Genomic DNA, 17,558 nt, shown 5'->3' with positions numbered 1-17,558 from the left:
GGGGCTATCTTCTTTTACAGTCCAAGGAGGCTTACATGCAGGCAAAATGTGAGTTAAAACAGAATTATGGCAATAATGCTGTTATTGCCAAAGCATTTACAGACAAGCTGACATCTGTACCAAAGATAGATGGTAGAGATCCAGTGGCATTGAGACGGTTTTCTGATGCACTAAAACATATTCCTCCATGCTTATACAAACTATCATGGATCTATAATATTAATTAGGGGTCTATGTTAATTTGACACTTAGAATACCCAATAGTGGATTTTACAAAAGACGTCGTAGGCCTATTACTCGATTATTTACTGGAAGATATAAAGATGTGTATAAGAGACAGCACTTCTACCTCAATAAATTAGGTCTGCAGAAAAATATGGAAGAAATTAAAGTTTTTGGGAATGCTAACATACGTATTGGCCATAAAACAAAAGAAATATGTAATATACAGTACATATTATTATATTTTATTTCAAATTATTATTGTTATCATCGTCACCATTATTATTATCTTCGTTATCATCGTCACCCTCATTGTTAAATCATCATATTCATCATCATCATTATATTCATCATCATCATAATCATTATAATCATAAGCATGATGATGATGATGATCATCATTGGAACGTAGTCGGTTTATGTTCAGTTTCATCTATCTCACAATGGTTTTATTCTGTAGTTAAACATATAACAAGATAATAATTAAGAGAGCCCACATCGATAAATCTATGAAACACATGAATATATATATTCGTAGGAGCATCCCAGGCCTATAAATGTCAAAGGCCAACTCTCTACCAGCACTTGCGTCTCCCCTATCTGTTCACGTTTATGCATAGCATTACTTACAGTAATATAGGTCTTACATTTAACATGATAATTAACGGCTTAAGCCAAAGCTTAACTCTAATTAGGTCATTGCAAACTCCAAAGCATATAACACTGAATCAAAGAATCATAATATAACAATGAAATTATCTCTACATATCTCATTATGATGAATTTAACTTACTTCAATTTACCCATTGTGATCTGGTTACTAGGCGATCTACCACTTCGAACATTCCATACCCAATTGAGGGCGCTACACAAGTTGCTCTATTTTACAATCATCATCATCATCTTCATCATCATCACTATCATAAACATCATCATCAGCAGCAGCAGCAGCAGCGGCATCATCATCAACAACATGAAAGGGCATACAAAATTGACCATCTTCATTACTAATTAATATTACAATTTACAGAAAATCTTCAGCATTTGCAACTTAGTAGACTGCGGAACTGGAAAGGTGTGTGAAGTTTCTGACAATGAAGAGGGCTACATCTGCCGCTGCTTGTCTACTGGTTACGTTGGCGAGTATTGCCCTCTTGATAGGTTGGTAGGTTAATTTTTACGAATCATTCCCGTTCCCGTACGCCTAATAAATATTGCCTCAAAAACGAGACCGTGGTCAAGCTACAGATGTCATTGCAATCAGCATGTGGCAATTTAATTAACAGAAATTTTTGTCGGATGAGAGCCTTGCCAATCCGGTCATTTGTCGGTGTTAGCTTGCGGGGTGAAACGCTTGTTTTCTGTCAGATGACCCCGTTCATACGATCGGTGTCAGCCTCATAACAATCGCTTGTTCGATAACTACGATATCACCGGTGTAACTTACACCGTCGGAACAAGGCTTAAATGTTTGTGACGATCCGGAGTAGGGTGTAGATCTGAGGACCATTGAAAGAAAAACGTCCCAGACCACATATTTCGAAAACGGGTCAACTGATCTGAATGAAACATTCGGAAAAAGTTTAACCAAGTTACAAGGAAGGTAGTATTGGCGATGAATCAGTCAAGAGTGTACATTGGAGGATCATTTAAATTTTTGAGATCCCAGACGTAAATATCTATAAGAAGTTTTCAATGGGTGTAAATGTAACTTTCTACAATAGTTTATAAAGGTCCAGTAAAGAAGTTTCTGATTCTTTTGTGTGAATAGGGTGTGAATATGATAACATTTAAAGGGCAGCTTCCCAGACCAGATATTTTAAAAACGGGGCAACTGATCGGATAAAACTTTCGGGAAAGTTTAATCTAAGTTACAAGGAAGATTGTATTATGTGTAGGGGACGATCCAGGTTAGGGTGTAAATTTGAGGGTCATTTAAATTCTTTACGTCCTTGTTATAGATATATAAAAATAACATTTTGCAGAATACTTTTTCATGGTGAAATTAGGAAATGATGCAATTTTTGTGACGATCAGCAGTAGGGCGTAGGTACGAGGACCATTTAAAAATTTTTTTGTTAAAAGTTGATTAAGTTATTTAAAGGCAATTTTTAAAGCGCTTAAACCAGCTGCAGCTAGGTTAAACTCAAAACTACCGTGATATGCATGAACAATTTTTGCTTTCAGTCATTGAATGGCTATGAAATGAAAATTCACATTTTCTTATGCAAGGTCGGCCCATATAGCGCGCAATGGTTATGGGTCACGATGTAACTTAGTTTTCGTTGTTTTTTATTTTCTTTCTTTTTTTACTTCATATTTTCCACTTCATTAAAAATATATTGGTTTTATTGGTTTCTGACTTTCAGTTTGTGTTGCCTAGGATAGCTTTATTTTTGCTTGTTTTTCTTGTTTTGCGCATAGAGACCATGTACTTTGTGTCATGTAAGTCTTCAACCATTACCATTACCATTTTCCATGTAAGTCTAGTTATTATTGTTATTATTATTATTATTATTATTATTATTATTATTATTATTATTATTATTATTATTATTGTTGTTACTGTTGTTGTTGTTGTTGTTGTTGTTGTTGATGCTGTTGTTGAGCTAATTATCCACCCAAGAACCAACTAATATTTATTTCTCATAAAAAAAAATCATAAATATTTGATTGAATCTTTAGGTTGCACTGGTGCTCTCGGCATGAAGTCTGGAAGAATACTGAATGATCAGATAACGGCTAGTTCGGTATTTAATTGCCCTTACTGCTTTGCCTATTGCGCCAGATTAGATCAAGCTGAAGGCTATAATGGCTGTTATTCTGGTTGGATTTCGGAGACGTTTACAAAAGAATGGCTGAAAATTGATTTACTTGTTGAGCATAATATCACGGGAGTTGTTACACAAGGAAGACAAAAAAATGGAGAGTCACAGTGGGTACTACTTTACTCAATCAGCTACTTTAAAGTAAACCACATCGGGGAAACGTACATAACCGACTCAAATAACCTTATAAAGGTAATTACAAAAACACAATGCGTCGTACGACGGTCTCATGGGACCGTCGCAATAATATGATTTTTCCTCTGTTCTCTGCTCTGCAGACGCGACGCTCTGCTTTTGATTGGTTGTTAAGCAGCTTTCGATTTTGAAGACGCGGCGTTCTACCAAGGACTTCCTTGGCCATCGTGTGGCTAAGAATTGTTGTGTTTTTCTAAACAGGTGCGGATTGTGCTTATCTGGCTCATTTGCATAAAAAATACCTCACAAAAGGATTCAAGTTAGACGGCTTAAACCAGCCAGCTTCCTATCCTCGTAACAGTTAAAAATCCTTGGTTCTACGAAGGGCAGTGGAGCGTGAAACCGTACTGCGCATGCAAATACTTGGGAAGTCGTTCGTTGCGTGGATTTGGACAACGGGCTTTAAGCGATTTGGCATTGGGTTGACTACGGCAACATGAGTTTTATAAATACGCGCTCGCTGGGGCACCTGCATAATTGATCACACGATACGAGGGAGCGAGCGCGTCGTCCTGTAAATCGAAACAGCTTTGATGTTGAGACGGGAAATGCATAGTTCGACGTTCATGTTTGACTGAATTCCCAGTCGCAGCTCCCAGCGTTACACATTTCGAAAGCTCGCTATTAAAACAATTCGCTGCGATCCTCGTGGCGCTACGTTCTCCCTGAATCGCCTGGCCGACGACCGTCAGCACAGTGTGTGTCCGGTTAAACACCACTCAGTATCGAGATTCACGTAGATTTGTTTTTTCATGACAAAATCCAACCACAATTCCCGGTAAAAACAATAGTCAATTACAAAAAGTGTATAAAGCTTAAAAATACACATTGTGCTGATGTTAAAATGTGAAAGCTTGGTTGGTGTGTGTGTACGTGTGTGGGGGTGTGTGCGTGTGTGTGTGTGTGTGGGGGGGGGGGTAAAGTAGAGTAGGGTGTGTGTGTTGTTTTTTTTTTTTTATTTATATATTTTTTTTTTTTTTTAGTTTTAGAAAACATGAAAACATTTCCAGGGAGTTTTTCGGTTGATCTTTATTTTGCAAAATTTTAGTCTGAAAATAACGTTAACAAAACGTTGCCGACACGATATTTACGTTGCATTCCTTTAAAACAAAACTCAATTTTATACACTAAAATTTATAAATGAATTAAGTTATTATTAACTTATTAAATTTTATAAACAACGCTATTATAAACTGAATAAATACTGTTCACAAAAACAGTGCTGTACACCTACACAACTTTATAGCTAATTAATTTACTTCTAACATTAATTAATCTCTTGCTTACTATTATATATAAAGCTTTCATCATTTTGTAAATTAAAGGGCTACTGAAGTGAATAGTCTTAACTTTACTTTATTTTTACTTAGATTTTTGATGGAAATTGGGATATCAAAACAGAAAGATATCATTTTATTCAACCTAATATCAAGGCAACCGGAATTAAGTTCAACATTAAAGGGTGGAATGAGCATATAAGTCTCCGTGTGGAAATTCTTGGCTGTAGAACTGGTAAGGCAGCAGTAACGAATTTTATTAATTAGCCTATAAGTATTTTCATTGAAAAAATGTAAGCCTAGGCAAAGAGTTTTTCCGGATATAGCTCTAATTTCTCCATCTATATTAGGGTTGGAATGCACCCTCACTAAAAAAAAAAAATTCTGTTCCATCCATGCATTATTCTAGAAACCATTAGGATGTGCACATGAGTTTAAATACAAATAATATGAATGATTTTTCCTGATGATGCTTCAATAAGATCGAAACGTAGACAAAATGGCTTTGTCAATTTTTTTAAATGACATTCATACTATTTGTCTTGATCTTCCTTTCGTTTTGTCAAACTGCACGACTCCACTATACACTGTTTTCATTAGTTGAAGAAAGATACTTTGTTCCGTTGAGAAAAAAAAATGTATACCTATATTTTACTTTCTTAAAATATCAAATGATCTACTTAGGTTTGCTATATATATACAAATGAATTTGTATTCGTTGTGGATTGACTGTTTTGTATTGTCCACAATAAACAAATGTTAATTTTAGAAATTGATGTGATGTGCCCATGGGCACCATGCTGATGTTATACTACACTCCCACATCATGCTTAGTTGTCACATAATACTTATTAGAATAAAGAGTGCTTTTAAAATGAACACAAACAAATATCGTCTGTAGACACTTTTGAAATTACAATAATATACTTTTAACTGGAGCTACATGAACATTGGAAATGTAGATCGGTCGTCAAAACTCTAGTTTGCAGTCTGCAATGCTTCGTAAATATTCCAATAAGTTAATTTAGGTTTATATTTATTAATTCATTCGGTGAAAATGTACGACCATAGCGTCAACAAAGCTTCATTAAGATCTAAATTAACGCAATTATTTCTATTAAAGAAACTCCTTACTTGAAAGATACTACGATCTGCTTGAAAAAATACGTGTGTTAATGGCGACTGACACTACGATCTGCTTGAAAAAATACATGTGTTAATGGCGACTGACACTAAAGCTAATGTTGACACCTATAAATATAATTTAAAAAAAAAAACTTCCACTTGCCATTCTCATTCTGCTTGACAATTCCACCATTACTAATACCATAGTTTTGGACTTTCTAGAATTCAGTGTAAGTCATCACACGTTGCATTTTTCATTTAGAAAGTTCAGCATATTAAGCATACCTCAGGAAAAATCCGAAAGAAAACAAACATCATCAGCATATAGACGACAAACATAATTAGAGTCACAAATCTGCATACCACAAAAATATTAGTTTTTAAAATAATCTACTAATCCATATGTAAGTATGGAAAAAATATATAGGAGATAAGTAGCAACCCTGTCTGAGGCCAAAAATGCATTAAACATTGTATACCAGTACCTATTTGCGAACCCTGGGCGAGGAACGACTGGAACTAGAGCCGATGTTAAGTCCGTAGCTAACGGTATCGCTGCCTTACCGCACGGCTACTGGACTCACCCATTATTATCGTCATAATCTGAAAAACCAAAATATTATCACAATAAGCATTCAAAATTATATGATGTTTTACGTTATTTACACCAGAAAATAATTGGGTTCGAGCATTCAAGGGAATATCGATGAACGGATTGAGTATCTACAACGCTTGGAATTCTGGGACAGGATCGTCAAATAAATATGCCGACAAGTTTCTTATCAGTAACACCCATTACAGAAACAATGTGGTATTAAACAACTGGGCATCACTTGACGTTATAAAAGTAAGTGTACTAAGGATACAAACTGTCCAGACTTGTGACATGCCTAAATAATGGTCGTGATGGCAAATAATATTGATAGGCTATAATTCCTTTTTCTTCTCTCATCATGCTTCTCAGTCAAAATCATATTTTGGCTTGTCCTAAAGTTTTGCCATGTACGGTGTTAGAAATTTGAAGTGGTAGCCTAATAATGCCCTTGTTTCTCAGAAGAGTTGGTTACTTCGTGACCCAAAATGCCGACACCACGAAGCACCGACGTTTCTTAATACCCCACGAATCCTATCGTAACTTGCTGTCTTCAAAAGTCACAAAAATGGCACGTACGTATTAAAAATACATTTATATTAAACTTACTGTAAAAGGTGTAAAACAGATTATACTAGAAATCAAAAAATATTCCTACACGATTTTTTTACTGTGTATATATCNNAATCAATTTGTTGTAAGATGTGTATAAGAGACAGACACTAGGTTAAAAACTCAACAATTTATTTTGCACTACAAACTGTTTCATGAGGGCACAGCCTCAATCATCAGGTACCGTACTCGGCTCTGAACTCAGAATAATGATGTATTGTAGATAAAGATGATAATAACTGTTTATAAACAATATGCTATAGTCAATGTCATAGTCCTTGTATCGTGAACCTATAGTAAGATAGAACCTCCAGTATAATCGGTGAACCTTGAATTTCTCTATAATCAGATTTGAATATTATTTAATGATCTAGGTCTAGTAATGTGCATGACTGCTTTGAAAATAACCATCACACCAATTGTGTCAATGGAATGGAACTTCTTTTTTCATTCTCATATGAACAGTAGAGCAGTCACTAAAACTAAGCTAGGCCTACTACAAAGACTGTACTTAAGCCAGGCCTCCTAATCCTTGACTAGACCAGTCAGAGGTATGTATTTCATTAAATGATTTTATAACTGTAACTGTATGCTAGAGCATATAGAGGGCGCTCGAGCCAGAAGACATGGCGCTGGGATTGTAATGAATAAAGAACGTCGTATGCAAGATGACCGACGCTGGATTGCGAAAGCCCGCACCGTTGCAGTTTGCCGAAAATTGGCGTGTCTTCGAGAGAGAATATGATATATTTCTTGAAGCAGCATATAATAATAAAAAGCAAGCAAACTAAGGCAGCAGTGCTTCTTAATTTAGCAGGATCAGGGGCTATTGAACGGGAACGATCATTCTCATACCTAGCTTCGAGACCAAACCCTGATAGACAAGGTGAGCTCCCAGCAGAATAACGAAACGACCCAGAATGCTTGAAGCGAAAATTTAGACAGTTGTGTAATCCTCGCACAAACGTTATTCTGGAAAGATACAGATTTAATTCAAGGGTACAACTAGAGGGAGAGCCATTCCAGACATTCTTGTCAGATCTCAGAAACAAGGTAAACATGTGTGAGTATCGAGAAAATCAGTTACTCAGAGACAAGCTAGTAATAGGGATAAGAAAAGAAAATGTACGCAAAATATTATTAAGAGAAAGTGAATTAACACTGGCCAAGGCAATACAGATTTGTCAAATGCATGAGCTGTGTGAGGTTCATGCTAAGATAATTAAGTCAGAAAAGGAAGAAACAATAGATTATGTAGCAAGAAAACCGAACTTAAAAAAGGAATTATAAACAAGGCCACAAAAATGCTATCAGTAGAAAACCAAATACTTACATGGCTAAAAAGCAAGAAACTAACTAAAAGTGTAAGAAGTGTGGTTACAAACATAAAGGTGTTGGCAACACATGTCCAGCATTATGGAAACAATGTAAACTATGAAAATAAATTTAATAAGTGAAATCATTTTGCATCTGTCTGTCTGACCCCTGGTGTAAATCGTCCATGATCAAAATCAGTGAATGAAATTGACAAGGTGGAGTAGGAATTAGAAACATTCTACATTGAATCGGTACATACAGAAGGGAAAAAAGATATCCACACTGATATGATGATTGATAAGAAAAAAATAAGATTGAAAGTTGACACAGGTGCTAAGTGCAATGTGATGAGCAAAACAACATTGGAATACCTGATTAAAGAAGAATGCTTTGATTCATCAAAATAAGTTAAGCTTGTTGGATTTGGAGGCCAAGCTATTAGATCTTTGGGAAGTGCAACATTAATTTGTGTGCAGTCAGATAGGAAATTTGATATGGAATTCCAAGTTGTAGACAAAGAAGTATCGACGTTAATGGGCTTGAAAGATAGTCTGCATTTAGACTTGATTTCATTCAGCACAGAGGTATTTGAACTAGCATCTACTTAAAAAGTGCCTGATGGTATCCTGAAAGAAAATGACGACTTATTCGATGACAAGATTGGCAAATTGCCAGTAAAATATAAAATAACACTTGATCCTGAAATACAACCTGTAGTCAGACCAGTAAGAACGGTACCAGTAGCAATCAAAGAAAAACTTAGATGAAAGTTAGATGAAATGCTATCAGAAGAACCAATTGCTTCTGTCACTGAGCCAACAGATTGGGTCTCAGCTATGGTTATTACTAAGACTACCGGAGAACAGAGAATATGTTAGGATCTGGAGACCTAGACAGTGCGATAAAGCGACCACATTACCCAATGCGTACAATAGAACAAATTGTACAAAATATGCCTGAAGCAAGATATTTTACAGTATTGGATGCCAAGAGTACTTTTTATCATATCCAGTTGGATGATGAATCATCTTACCTTACCACTTTCGGAATACCGTTTGGCAGATACAGATATTTGCGTATGCCAATGGGAATAAGCTTAGCTCCTGAGGTTTATCAAAAAGCTATCGAGCATTTACTTTCAAAAGTACCTTGTGACGTAATCATGAATGATATCCTAGTAGCTGGTAGTGCAGAGGAATTGCACGATGCAAATCTTAAGAAAGTTCTTGTAGGAATTAGAGAGATAGACCTGAAACTAGCATTACACAAAGAGATCAAGTGTTGTGTACTCAGGACACATACTATCAAATGGTGGATTGCAACCAGACCCTGCAAAAGTAAAGGCAATCACTGAAATGCAGACACCATCCAATACAAGTGACCTGCTTAGATTTTTGGGGATGGTAAAGTACCTGACAAAGTTTGTCCCAAACTTGAGTGAGAAAGCAAAATCTCTCAATGATTTGTTGAGGAAAAACCATGAAAGGCAGTGGTACAAACACCAACACACTATATTTGAAGAAATAAAGAACAGCACAACATTAGCATATTTTGATGTGCAAAAGGAAGTTACGTTGACATGTGATGAATCCAACAGTGGACTTGGAGTAGCATGCTTAGAAGAAGGCAAACCGGTGGCTTTTGCATCTCGTGCATTAACTGAAGCCGAAATAAACTACACCCAACTTGAGAAGGAGTTGCTGGAAGTTGTTTTCGGATGTACTAAATTCCATGACTATATATGTGGAAAGAAAGTAACAATTGAAAAGGATCATCAACCGCTAATCTCAATAGTAAAGAAACAATTATCAGCAGCACCAGTAAGGCGGTTCTTACTGAGAATACAGAAATCAGTACATTCTGAAATACAAGAGAGGAAATTATTTATATGTTGCAGATACATTATCTTGAGCATATCTTCCATCTAGAGATGTGAAAGATGAAGGTGATGAAGATATTGACTATAATGTGTTATCTGGAAGACTGGAACGAACAACAGATGAAGATAATGTCCTGAACAAGTTGCAAAACAATTCTTAATGGATGGAATAACCATCTAGGAAATATAGGAGTGGATATTCGACAATATTATCCATTTCGTGATGAGTTGATAGTGGATGACGGACTTATCCTAAATGGACAAAAACTTGTAGTCCCCGCAAAACTACAACGGCAATATGCCAGACAAGCGCATGCAGGACATTTGGGAGTTGAACCTTCAAAACGTAGAGCAAGAGATGTCTTGTTTTGGTTAGGTATGAATAACTAAATTGAAAAAAATGATTGAGATTTGCAGCACTTGTCACAGTGTCAAGGATCATCAACAAAGAGAACCTATAATGCCATACCCAGTACCAAGCAGACCTTGGGCAATACTAGGAACTGACATGTTTAAGTGGCATTCAGAGACATATTTGGTGACAGTTGACTCATATTCAGGTTTGTTTGAAGTTGACAAATTATCGGAACTGTCATCGACAACAGTGATTAACAAGCTCAAAGCACACTTTGCCAGATTTGGTGTGCCAGACATGACAATTATCTGATACAGGACCTCAGTATCGATCAGCAGAGTTCAAAGAGTTTATCCGAAATTTGGGATTCAATCATACAACAAGCAGCCCATATTTTTATAGCAGTAATGGACTTGCTGAGAAATCTGTACGTCAGCAAAGAGGCTGTTGGAGAAATCATTTAGGGATGATTCAGATTTTCATCATAATTTACTAAATTGGAGAAATATTCCAAGAGATACAGTACTTGGATCTCAAGCACAGAGAAACCTTTCTCGTCGCACCAAAAATGCAATACCTAAAACAGAAGCACTTCTCAAGCCTAAAGTGCTAGATCTTATATTGGTTCAACGTCGTCTTAGAGAGTTAAGACAGTCACAGAAAAATAGTGTGGATAAATCATGTAAACGACTTCCAACACTATAACCTGATGGCACGGTTCGTATGCAGCGGTAGTAGTTAAATTAGCCAAAGAACCTAGAACTTATTTTGTGAAAACATCAGAGGATGACTTTGAATACCGTAGGAACCGTCGACACCAAATTTCAGGAACAGGCCAAATATGCAGAACAAATCACAGACATCAAAACCAATACAGTTAACAGACACAAGGATTAGTAACACAGAAAGTGGAATACAACATACACATTCAGCAGATACTACAGTCCAGACTGTCTAGTATCTAGATTAGTATAAAGTGATTTATTTCAATTTTTTCGTTCTTTTAACCAGGTAAAATTAACCTTATATTCAGCGTTTAATGAAGAGTTGATATCAATATTGTTCAATGGCGTTGGTACATCGACAGAATCTTGGTTCACAAAAGCTAACGTCGAATCCTCTCCGTGGGACGACATGGCCACAGCCAGCTCTAATATATTTAGCATTATTGGTGACGAACGTGGGTTGGTACATTTTCTTTCTATCTGTATCATATACTAGCAGTTTCTAACAAAAAGTAAAATGCTGCGAGTATGCATTTCATGTAAATACTAATAGATACTTTAGTACATACAAGGGTGTACTGATTTCTAGTTTTAGTATTAAATGTTGGTAGAAATGTACGATTTGTTGCTTATAGGAATGGGTTTTAAAAATGTTGTTTACAATGCTACAAACCAACATAATAATATACTAATAGACATGTTAGTAGTCGATCTTGTTTTATTGTTAACCACAATATGCTTCACATATTTAAATATGTAAAAAAAAGTGTTATCCACACTATAGCCTTCATATTATTTAAATGTTTTAACAAAAAAATATTTTTAAAAATAATATTTTCTCAATATTTAAAATTCTTTTTAAAAAGTGGCTAGATGAAGAACATGGCTCATCACAGAAATTAAATCTGTTTAAAAAATGGTTTATGCATATCATGCTCCTTAGTGTTAGAGTCTTTAAATAAAATAATGCTTAATCCACAATATGCTTTTCAGTGTTCAATTTAAATAAATGCTTTTTAAACTTGTTCAAATACTACAGTATTTAAACCGGTTTCGAAATAGTACCTTCATCAGGTTAATGGCCTAATATCAGATCATTTCGTCATCGGCCGATGTCATCCGATGACGTGCACCCTCTGTTGGTATCTGTGGTCTGTTCCGCGAAGTCCTCTGTTTTCTGGGTTGTGTAGAAGGTCATCGTAAATATGTGATAGCTTGTAGGCTTCTTATCTCCATGTAACTCTAAATGAAAGCATACAACACCGTCAAGATCTAAACTGACAGTTACCTGGATCGTGTGCAACCACCAAAAACCTGCAAGCAAAAGTACATGTGTAAATTAACACGAGATTGAAGCACAATATCTGTTCAGAAATTCACACATAAAAGCTGTTTTAATAACAAATATATTCAATATAATTATCGATTACTGTTATTTTATGATATTTTATTAGATGTTGATTTATTAGTAAAATATTTGGATATCAATATACCTCCAAATATTACGTTAGGCTTAGCCACAAATAAAAGAGACTAGCAAGGCCTTCAGCCTAATTAATTATAAGCCCAATCATAGCTAGCCTCAAATACTCATAAACAGGACACAATCACACTCTTCTAGAAACATCACTAATATGATGACCATAATCAACAGCATTTATTAGGCAATACGGACACATAAGTGTTTGGAAATACAGTACATGTGTCCTGTGAAAGATTGAAGCGCAATATTTGTAACCATACTCACACATTCAATATATTATCGATTACTAATTTTTTTATTTGATATTTTATTAGATGTTGATTTATTGGTAAGATATTTGGAGATCAAAATATATACCTACCTCCTAAGTATAATCATGGAAAAATGTTTATTGCTACAAAATTACAATATGGCGTTTATGTACCTGTACATGATTGTGTAAATTAACATAAGATTGAAGCGCAATATTTGTTACCAAATTCACACATAAAAGCTGTATTACTAACATATTTATTCAATATAATTATCGATTACTATTATTTTATTCGATATTATTTATTAGATGTTATTTTTAGTAAGATATTTGGAGATCAAAATATACAATTAAACTCGTAAGTATAATCATGGGAACAAAAATTATCGTCACAAAATTACAATATGGCGTCTATGATGAGCCTGTTGCCACGTACAGATATCAAAATAATATGGCAGCTTCTAATTAATGTCAATAAAATAACGCTGTTAGTTTAGACATCTGGCCCTAACTTAACCTATGCCTAGATCTACCCTAGGTAGAGAAGCTATTGGAAAACCTAATATTAGGTTAAACCAGGGTAGGCCTGGCCTGAAATTAAAAGACTAGCGACGTTCCGCCTAGGCCTAATTAAATTTTTAAAAAGTACAACCATAGCAGCTGCAATACAAATTTCACAAACAGGACACAATCTAAACACCACTAAAATTAACATAATAAATGTTTGAAAATGGAATACTTACCGACTAAATTCCAACTCCAAACGAACTCATCCGACGCCGTCAAGCTAAACTGACAATGACCTTAAATGAAAGCCATGTCGCCGGGACGCGAATTTATCTCGCAAAGCAGGTATCAAAACCGATCTGTAAATTAATATTCATGAATTTATTGCCGAATCCTATAGCGCCACCAATCGACACTACATTAAACATCCAGGGAAAAAAATCGCCGTGGATCTCGCTATGTGAATCTCGAAAAGGCTCCGAAAAGCACTCGAATTTTATCGCGCTTTCGGGCTGAAAACCGAAAACGATCCGACGCTCTCCGAAAAATTCCTCTCGAATCCCGGAAAAAAAAATCGAGTATTTTACTGGCGTACGTCGGAATTAGTGTCGTTGCTCGTCTGGTGACTCGCAGCAAAAATCTATCTAGTAGTTGAAAGTCTCTTTGGTTTCTTTGAAACGGAATCCTATCTCAAAAACCTACTACCACGAAATATAGGGCGTCATAAAAAAAAAAACAACAAAAACAAAAAAAAAAAAAAAAAAACCACCAAAACCAAAAAAAAAAAAAAAAAAAAAAAGAAGCACAGTCCTCTGTATCGAACATTCCTATTCAAACTGTATTCAAATAAGGCAGCCACTGTCTCATGGTGGAACTTTGTTTCATTGCACGTGCAAAATTAAGACAGTCGAATAATGAACTAATAATAATAATAATAATAGTAATAATAAAAATAATAATAATAATAATAATAATAATAATAATGATAATAATAATAATAATAATAATAATAATGATAAATATCAATTAAAACTTTTTATCTCTAGATAAAAAGTATCACTGTGAACAAGACTACAGTGATAGTCGAAAGCTTAAAACGTAAGTTTTTTTTTGTTTTCTGCTTTATCCAGAGATAAAAAGTTTAGATGATATTTTTTATTGTAAACCTGGATAGATGAATCTACATCAGTCAATAATAAAATTAATAAAATTAATAATAATAATAATAATAATAATAATAATAATAATAATATTATTTTACATTTATACTATTACCATCACCATTGATTAATACATGTTGTCATTACAGAAGAAGATTCTTAATGAGCAGTTATTATGCAGGCTGTGGTGGAGACACAGGTTGGTTTAGAGTTGACGAAACTACTTCATGCCGGGAATGGGAGGGGTATAGCACAAATCCTTTGATAATTTACAGCAGGACAAACTCCAAAGAAAATTGGACTACCGGAAGTGAGTAAAATTGACTTATTTGTTCTATTATGTCTGGCAGTGACGTGACGTTGGGACTGGTGGCTCTAATTTAGGTCCCGGTCGCATTATATTTTGCTCATACAGTTAAGGCAGAAATTATAGAGAGCGCTATTACATGTCAGTTAGGTGAATATGCATACCAGACCGCCCTCTCGCGAAATTGAGTTCATTGGTGTATCGAGTAAGCTGCAGTGTTTATACATGGATGAACGTTGTGGAGTCAGCTAAAAAGGCCTTGGTAGTCAAGACAGTGTGAACATTAATTGGAATATTTTTAGTAATATCCTTATGTATGACTAGACGCGGCATGGTCTTTCAAAGCATAAAAAAGCACAGTATTATTGAATCTGGCTATTTGAGTAGGCCTACAGTATAGTATCCTAGATATGGCATGTATTGTAGCAATTGTATGCCCTATATAATAATACTGATTCTGAAGGCTATAAACGTTTAGAAATGCTCGGAGACATATTACGAGTACTTGGGGCACAGTTTCTAACCTACAATTTTACAATAAAACATATTTTGAGAGAAAAAAAATCCCTGTCAATTAACAGACAGTTAGCGTATTTGCTGTATTCTTTCTTATAATTCACTGACTGGTGACATTTAATTATTTTTTTTGTAGAACCGTCTGTAAATCAGTGAAAGCTTTTTTAACCATCTGATCTTGATCGTTTTATATAAGCTATATAATTTTTTAATTGGGTAGACAACATTTATTAAACAGTAGGCCCCTACGTCATATTATGTGTATAGAATGTCGTCGGATTTCGTAAAATTAATGTTATAATAGCATCTCCTTGCTATATAAATATATGCCTATTACTTTTATTCCTATTGAATTGATATTAAATTCCCTGAGCTTATACAATAAAAACAATATAACATGCATATCACAAACTATAAACATGAATTTTACATAATATACAATAGCACCAAAATCTTAACTAACTTAACTGAATAAAAAAAAACAAAAAACAGCGAAATGGAATTAAAACAACAATAGTAACCAGTGGTAGTAACTAACTGCTTTTAATAACCCATCTTATGAATATTAATCCAGTGCTCTTAATTAATAACCCACCCTATGAACTGTAACCCAGTGCTCTCTTAATTTCCAACCCTAATATATTACTAACATGCGCTTTCGTTTCACCCTTCTCTGCGAGACGAATGTAGCAGGTAAGGAAGTGAGGCTCATAATTGAACATTCATGAGTATGTCTCTGACGTCATTGTAAGCTTAAAATCAAATCAAATCAAATATACTTTTATTTTCCATACAATAAAGTAGTAGGCCTACAATATACAATAAGAATGCAAAAAAAAAATGAAACAAATACATTGTAACATTTAAGGAGGAGGGAAGCTACAGTAAGTTCAACAAGAACCGCCTTAAAAAAAAAAGTTTTAAAAATTACCGGTACGTACCACTGTTTAGTTTAATCAGAGATAATAGAATCATAGAATTGATATACAGATAAAATTAAAATAATTCCAATCAAGATTTGTATTCGTTTAAAAAAAAACAAACACAAGACCACGGGACCAGACACATAATAGGTTTCCTATGTTCTGATTGGCTAAAAGCAATGTGTATTGTTATGTGTGTTGCAGAAAAAAAAATACTCGACCCGGGACTTTATTTAATTAGCCACCGGATGTATTATATGTCCTACAGGTGATGTCAGAGAAAATAATTATGCTGTTATTTATCAACAAAGTCATTTTGGCTCACGGTACTAGATCGACGACACTATAAGTAGGGCCCCCGGGGACCGCCACACGAGAGCGAAAAGGTGTTACGTCACTGATATCTGTCAGTCGCACGTGCTCTTAGTCCAGGGGGTCCGACCACCCCCCCCGCACCCTGCTTTATACCTGTCACTATTTTTTTTCAGTTACCTATATGTATAAGCTTCAAGAAACACTATGTTAGTCAAGCGATTTTTGGCTGGTTGCCTTTTTTGTTCAATATTAGGATTGATATGGGGTGGGTGGTAACAATTTTGCCCACAACTTTTAATCAACAGAGTATATTTTCTTGTGTTTATTATCAAGGTGTAGAATAATACATTTCCTATCATTTGGTATAAAGAAAAATGTAATTACGTCGTTAATTATGTCACAAGAGGTCAAAAGGTAATCTTCCAATGATGAACATCAAATTTGATCCAAAATATATATTAAAACTTGTGATAATAGTTTTTCTTTTCCGTTGAAACTAAATAAACATGGATGAAATTTAGTTGAAGTACATATATAAAAAACCGGGACATCTTAGCTACAACCACAACAGAATTATGACTCTAAAAATAAGTGGCCGTGTCTATATTATGCATTCACCATATGATTTTGATATGAATGAAAAAGCTCTTAACTAGTTTAAATAGCAGTTATGATGCTGAAAACTGGTGATGTACCTTAGAAATGATCGGTCTATTATTATATGTTATGAAATATGTTTATTTTCAAACTTTGTATAATTCATCAAATAGTAAATATAAACTAACGGAGTATATACAATGAATGTCTAATTAATCCATTTATTAATATAGGGTAGGGGTAACATTATGCTCACACCTTTTTATCAACTGAATATATACTGCTGTTAGTACTAAAGTGTAGAATAGAACAACCTCTATAATTTGGTATAAAGAACAAATTACCGGCATGTTTAATATATATATATATA

At 34.7% G+C, this 17,558-nt stretch overlaps 1 protein-coding gene across 1 annotated transcript in view; it reads left to right on the top strand.

The window, feature by feature from the left end:
* The first annotated feature begins 2,916 nt into the window (after positions 1-2,916).
* LOC117113816 (coagulation factor V-like) overlaps positions 2,917-17,558 on the top strand; it is a 20,191-nt gene continuing 5,549 nt past the window's right edge. The window contains exons 1-5 of the mRNA XM_033257250.1: positions 2,917-3,242; positions 4,616-4,757; positions 6,319-6,494; positions 11,414-11,586; positions 14,680-14,840. Coding sequence (XP_033113141.1) covers positions 2,928-3,242; positions 4,616-4,757; positions 6,319-6,494; positions 11,414-11,586; positions 14,680-14,840 — 967 coding nt within the window. The 5' untranslated portion in view covers positions 2,917-2,927. The remainder of the gene's footprint in view (positions 3,243-4,615; positions 4,758-6,318; positions 6,495-11,413; positions 11,587-14,679; positions 14,841-17,558) is intronic.

This window comes from Anneissia japonica, unplaced genomic scaffold (assembly GCF_011630105.1).
Source record: "Anneissia japonica isolate Jap-2015-1 unplaced genomic scaffold, ASM1163010v1 scaffold694_len1028156_cov167, whole genome shotgun sequence".
Taxonomy (NCBI): Eukaryota; Metazoa; Echinodermata; class Crinoidea; order Comatulida; family Comatulidae; genus Anneissia; species Anneissia japonica.
Note: the sequence above shows the minus strand (reverse complement) of the source record. Positions and strands in the feature narration are given on the sequence as shown.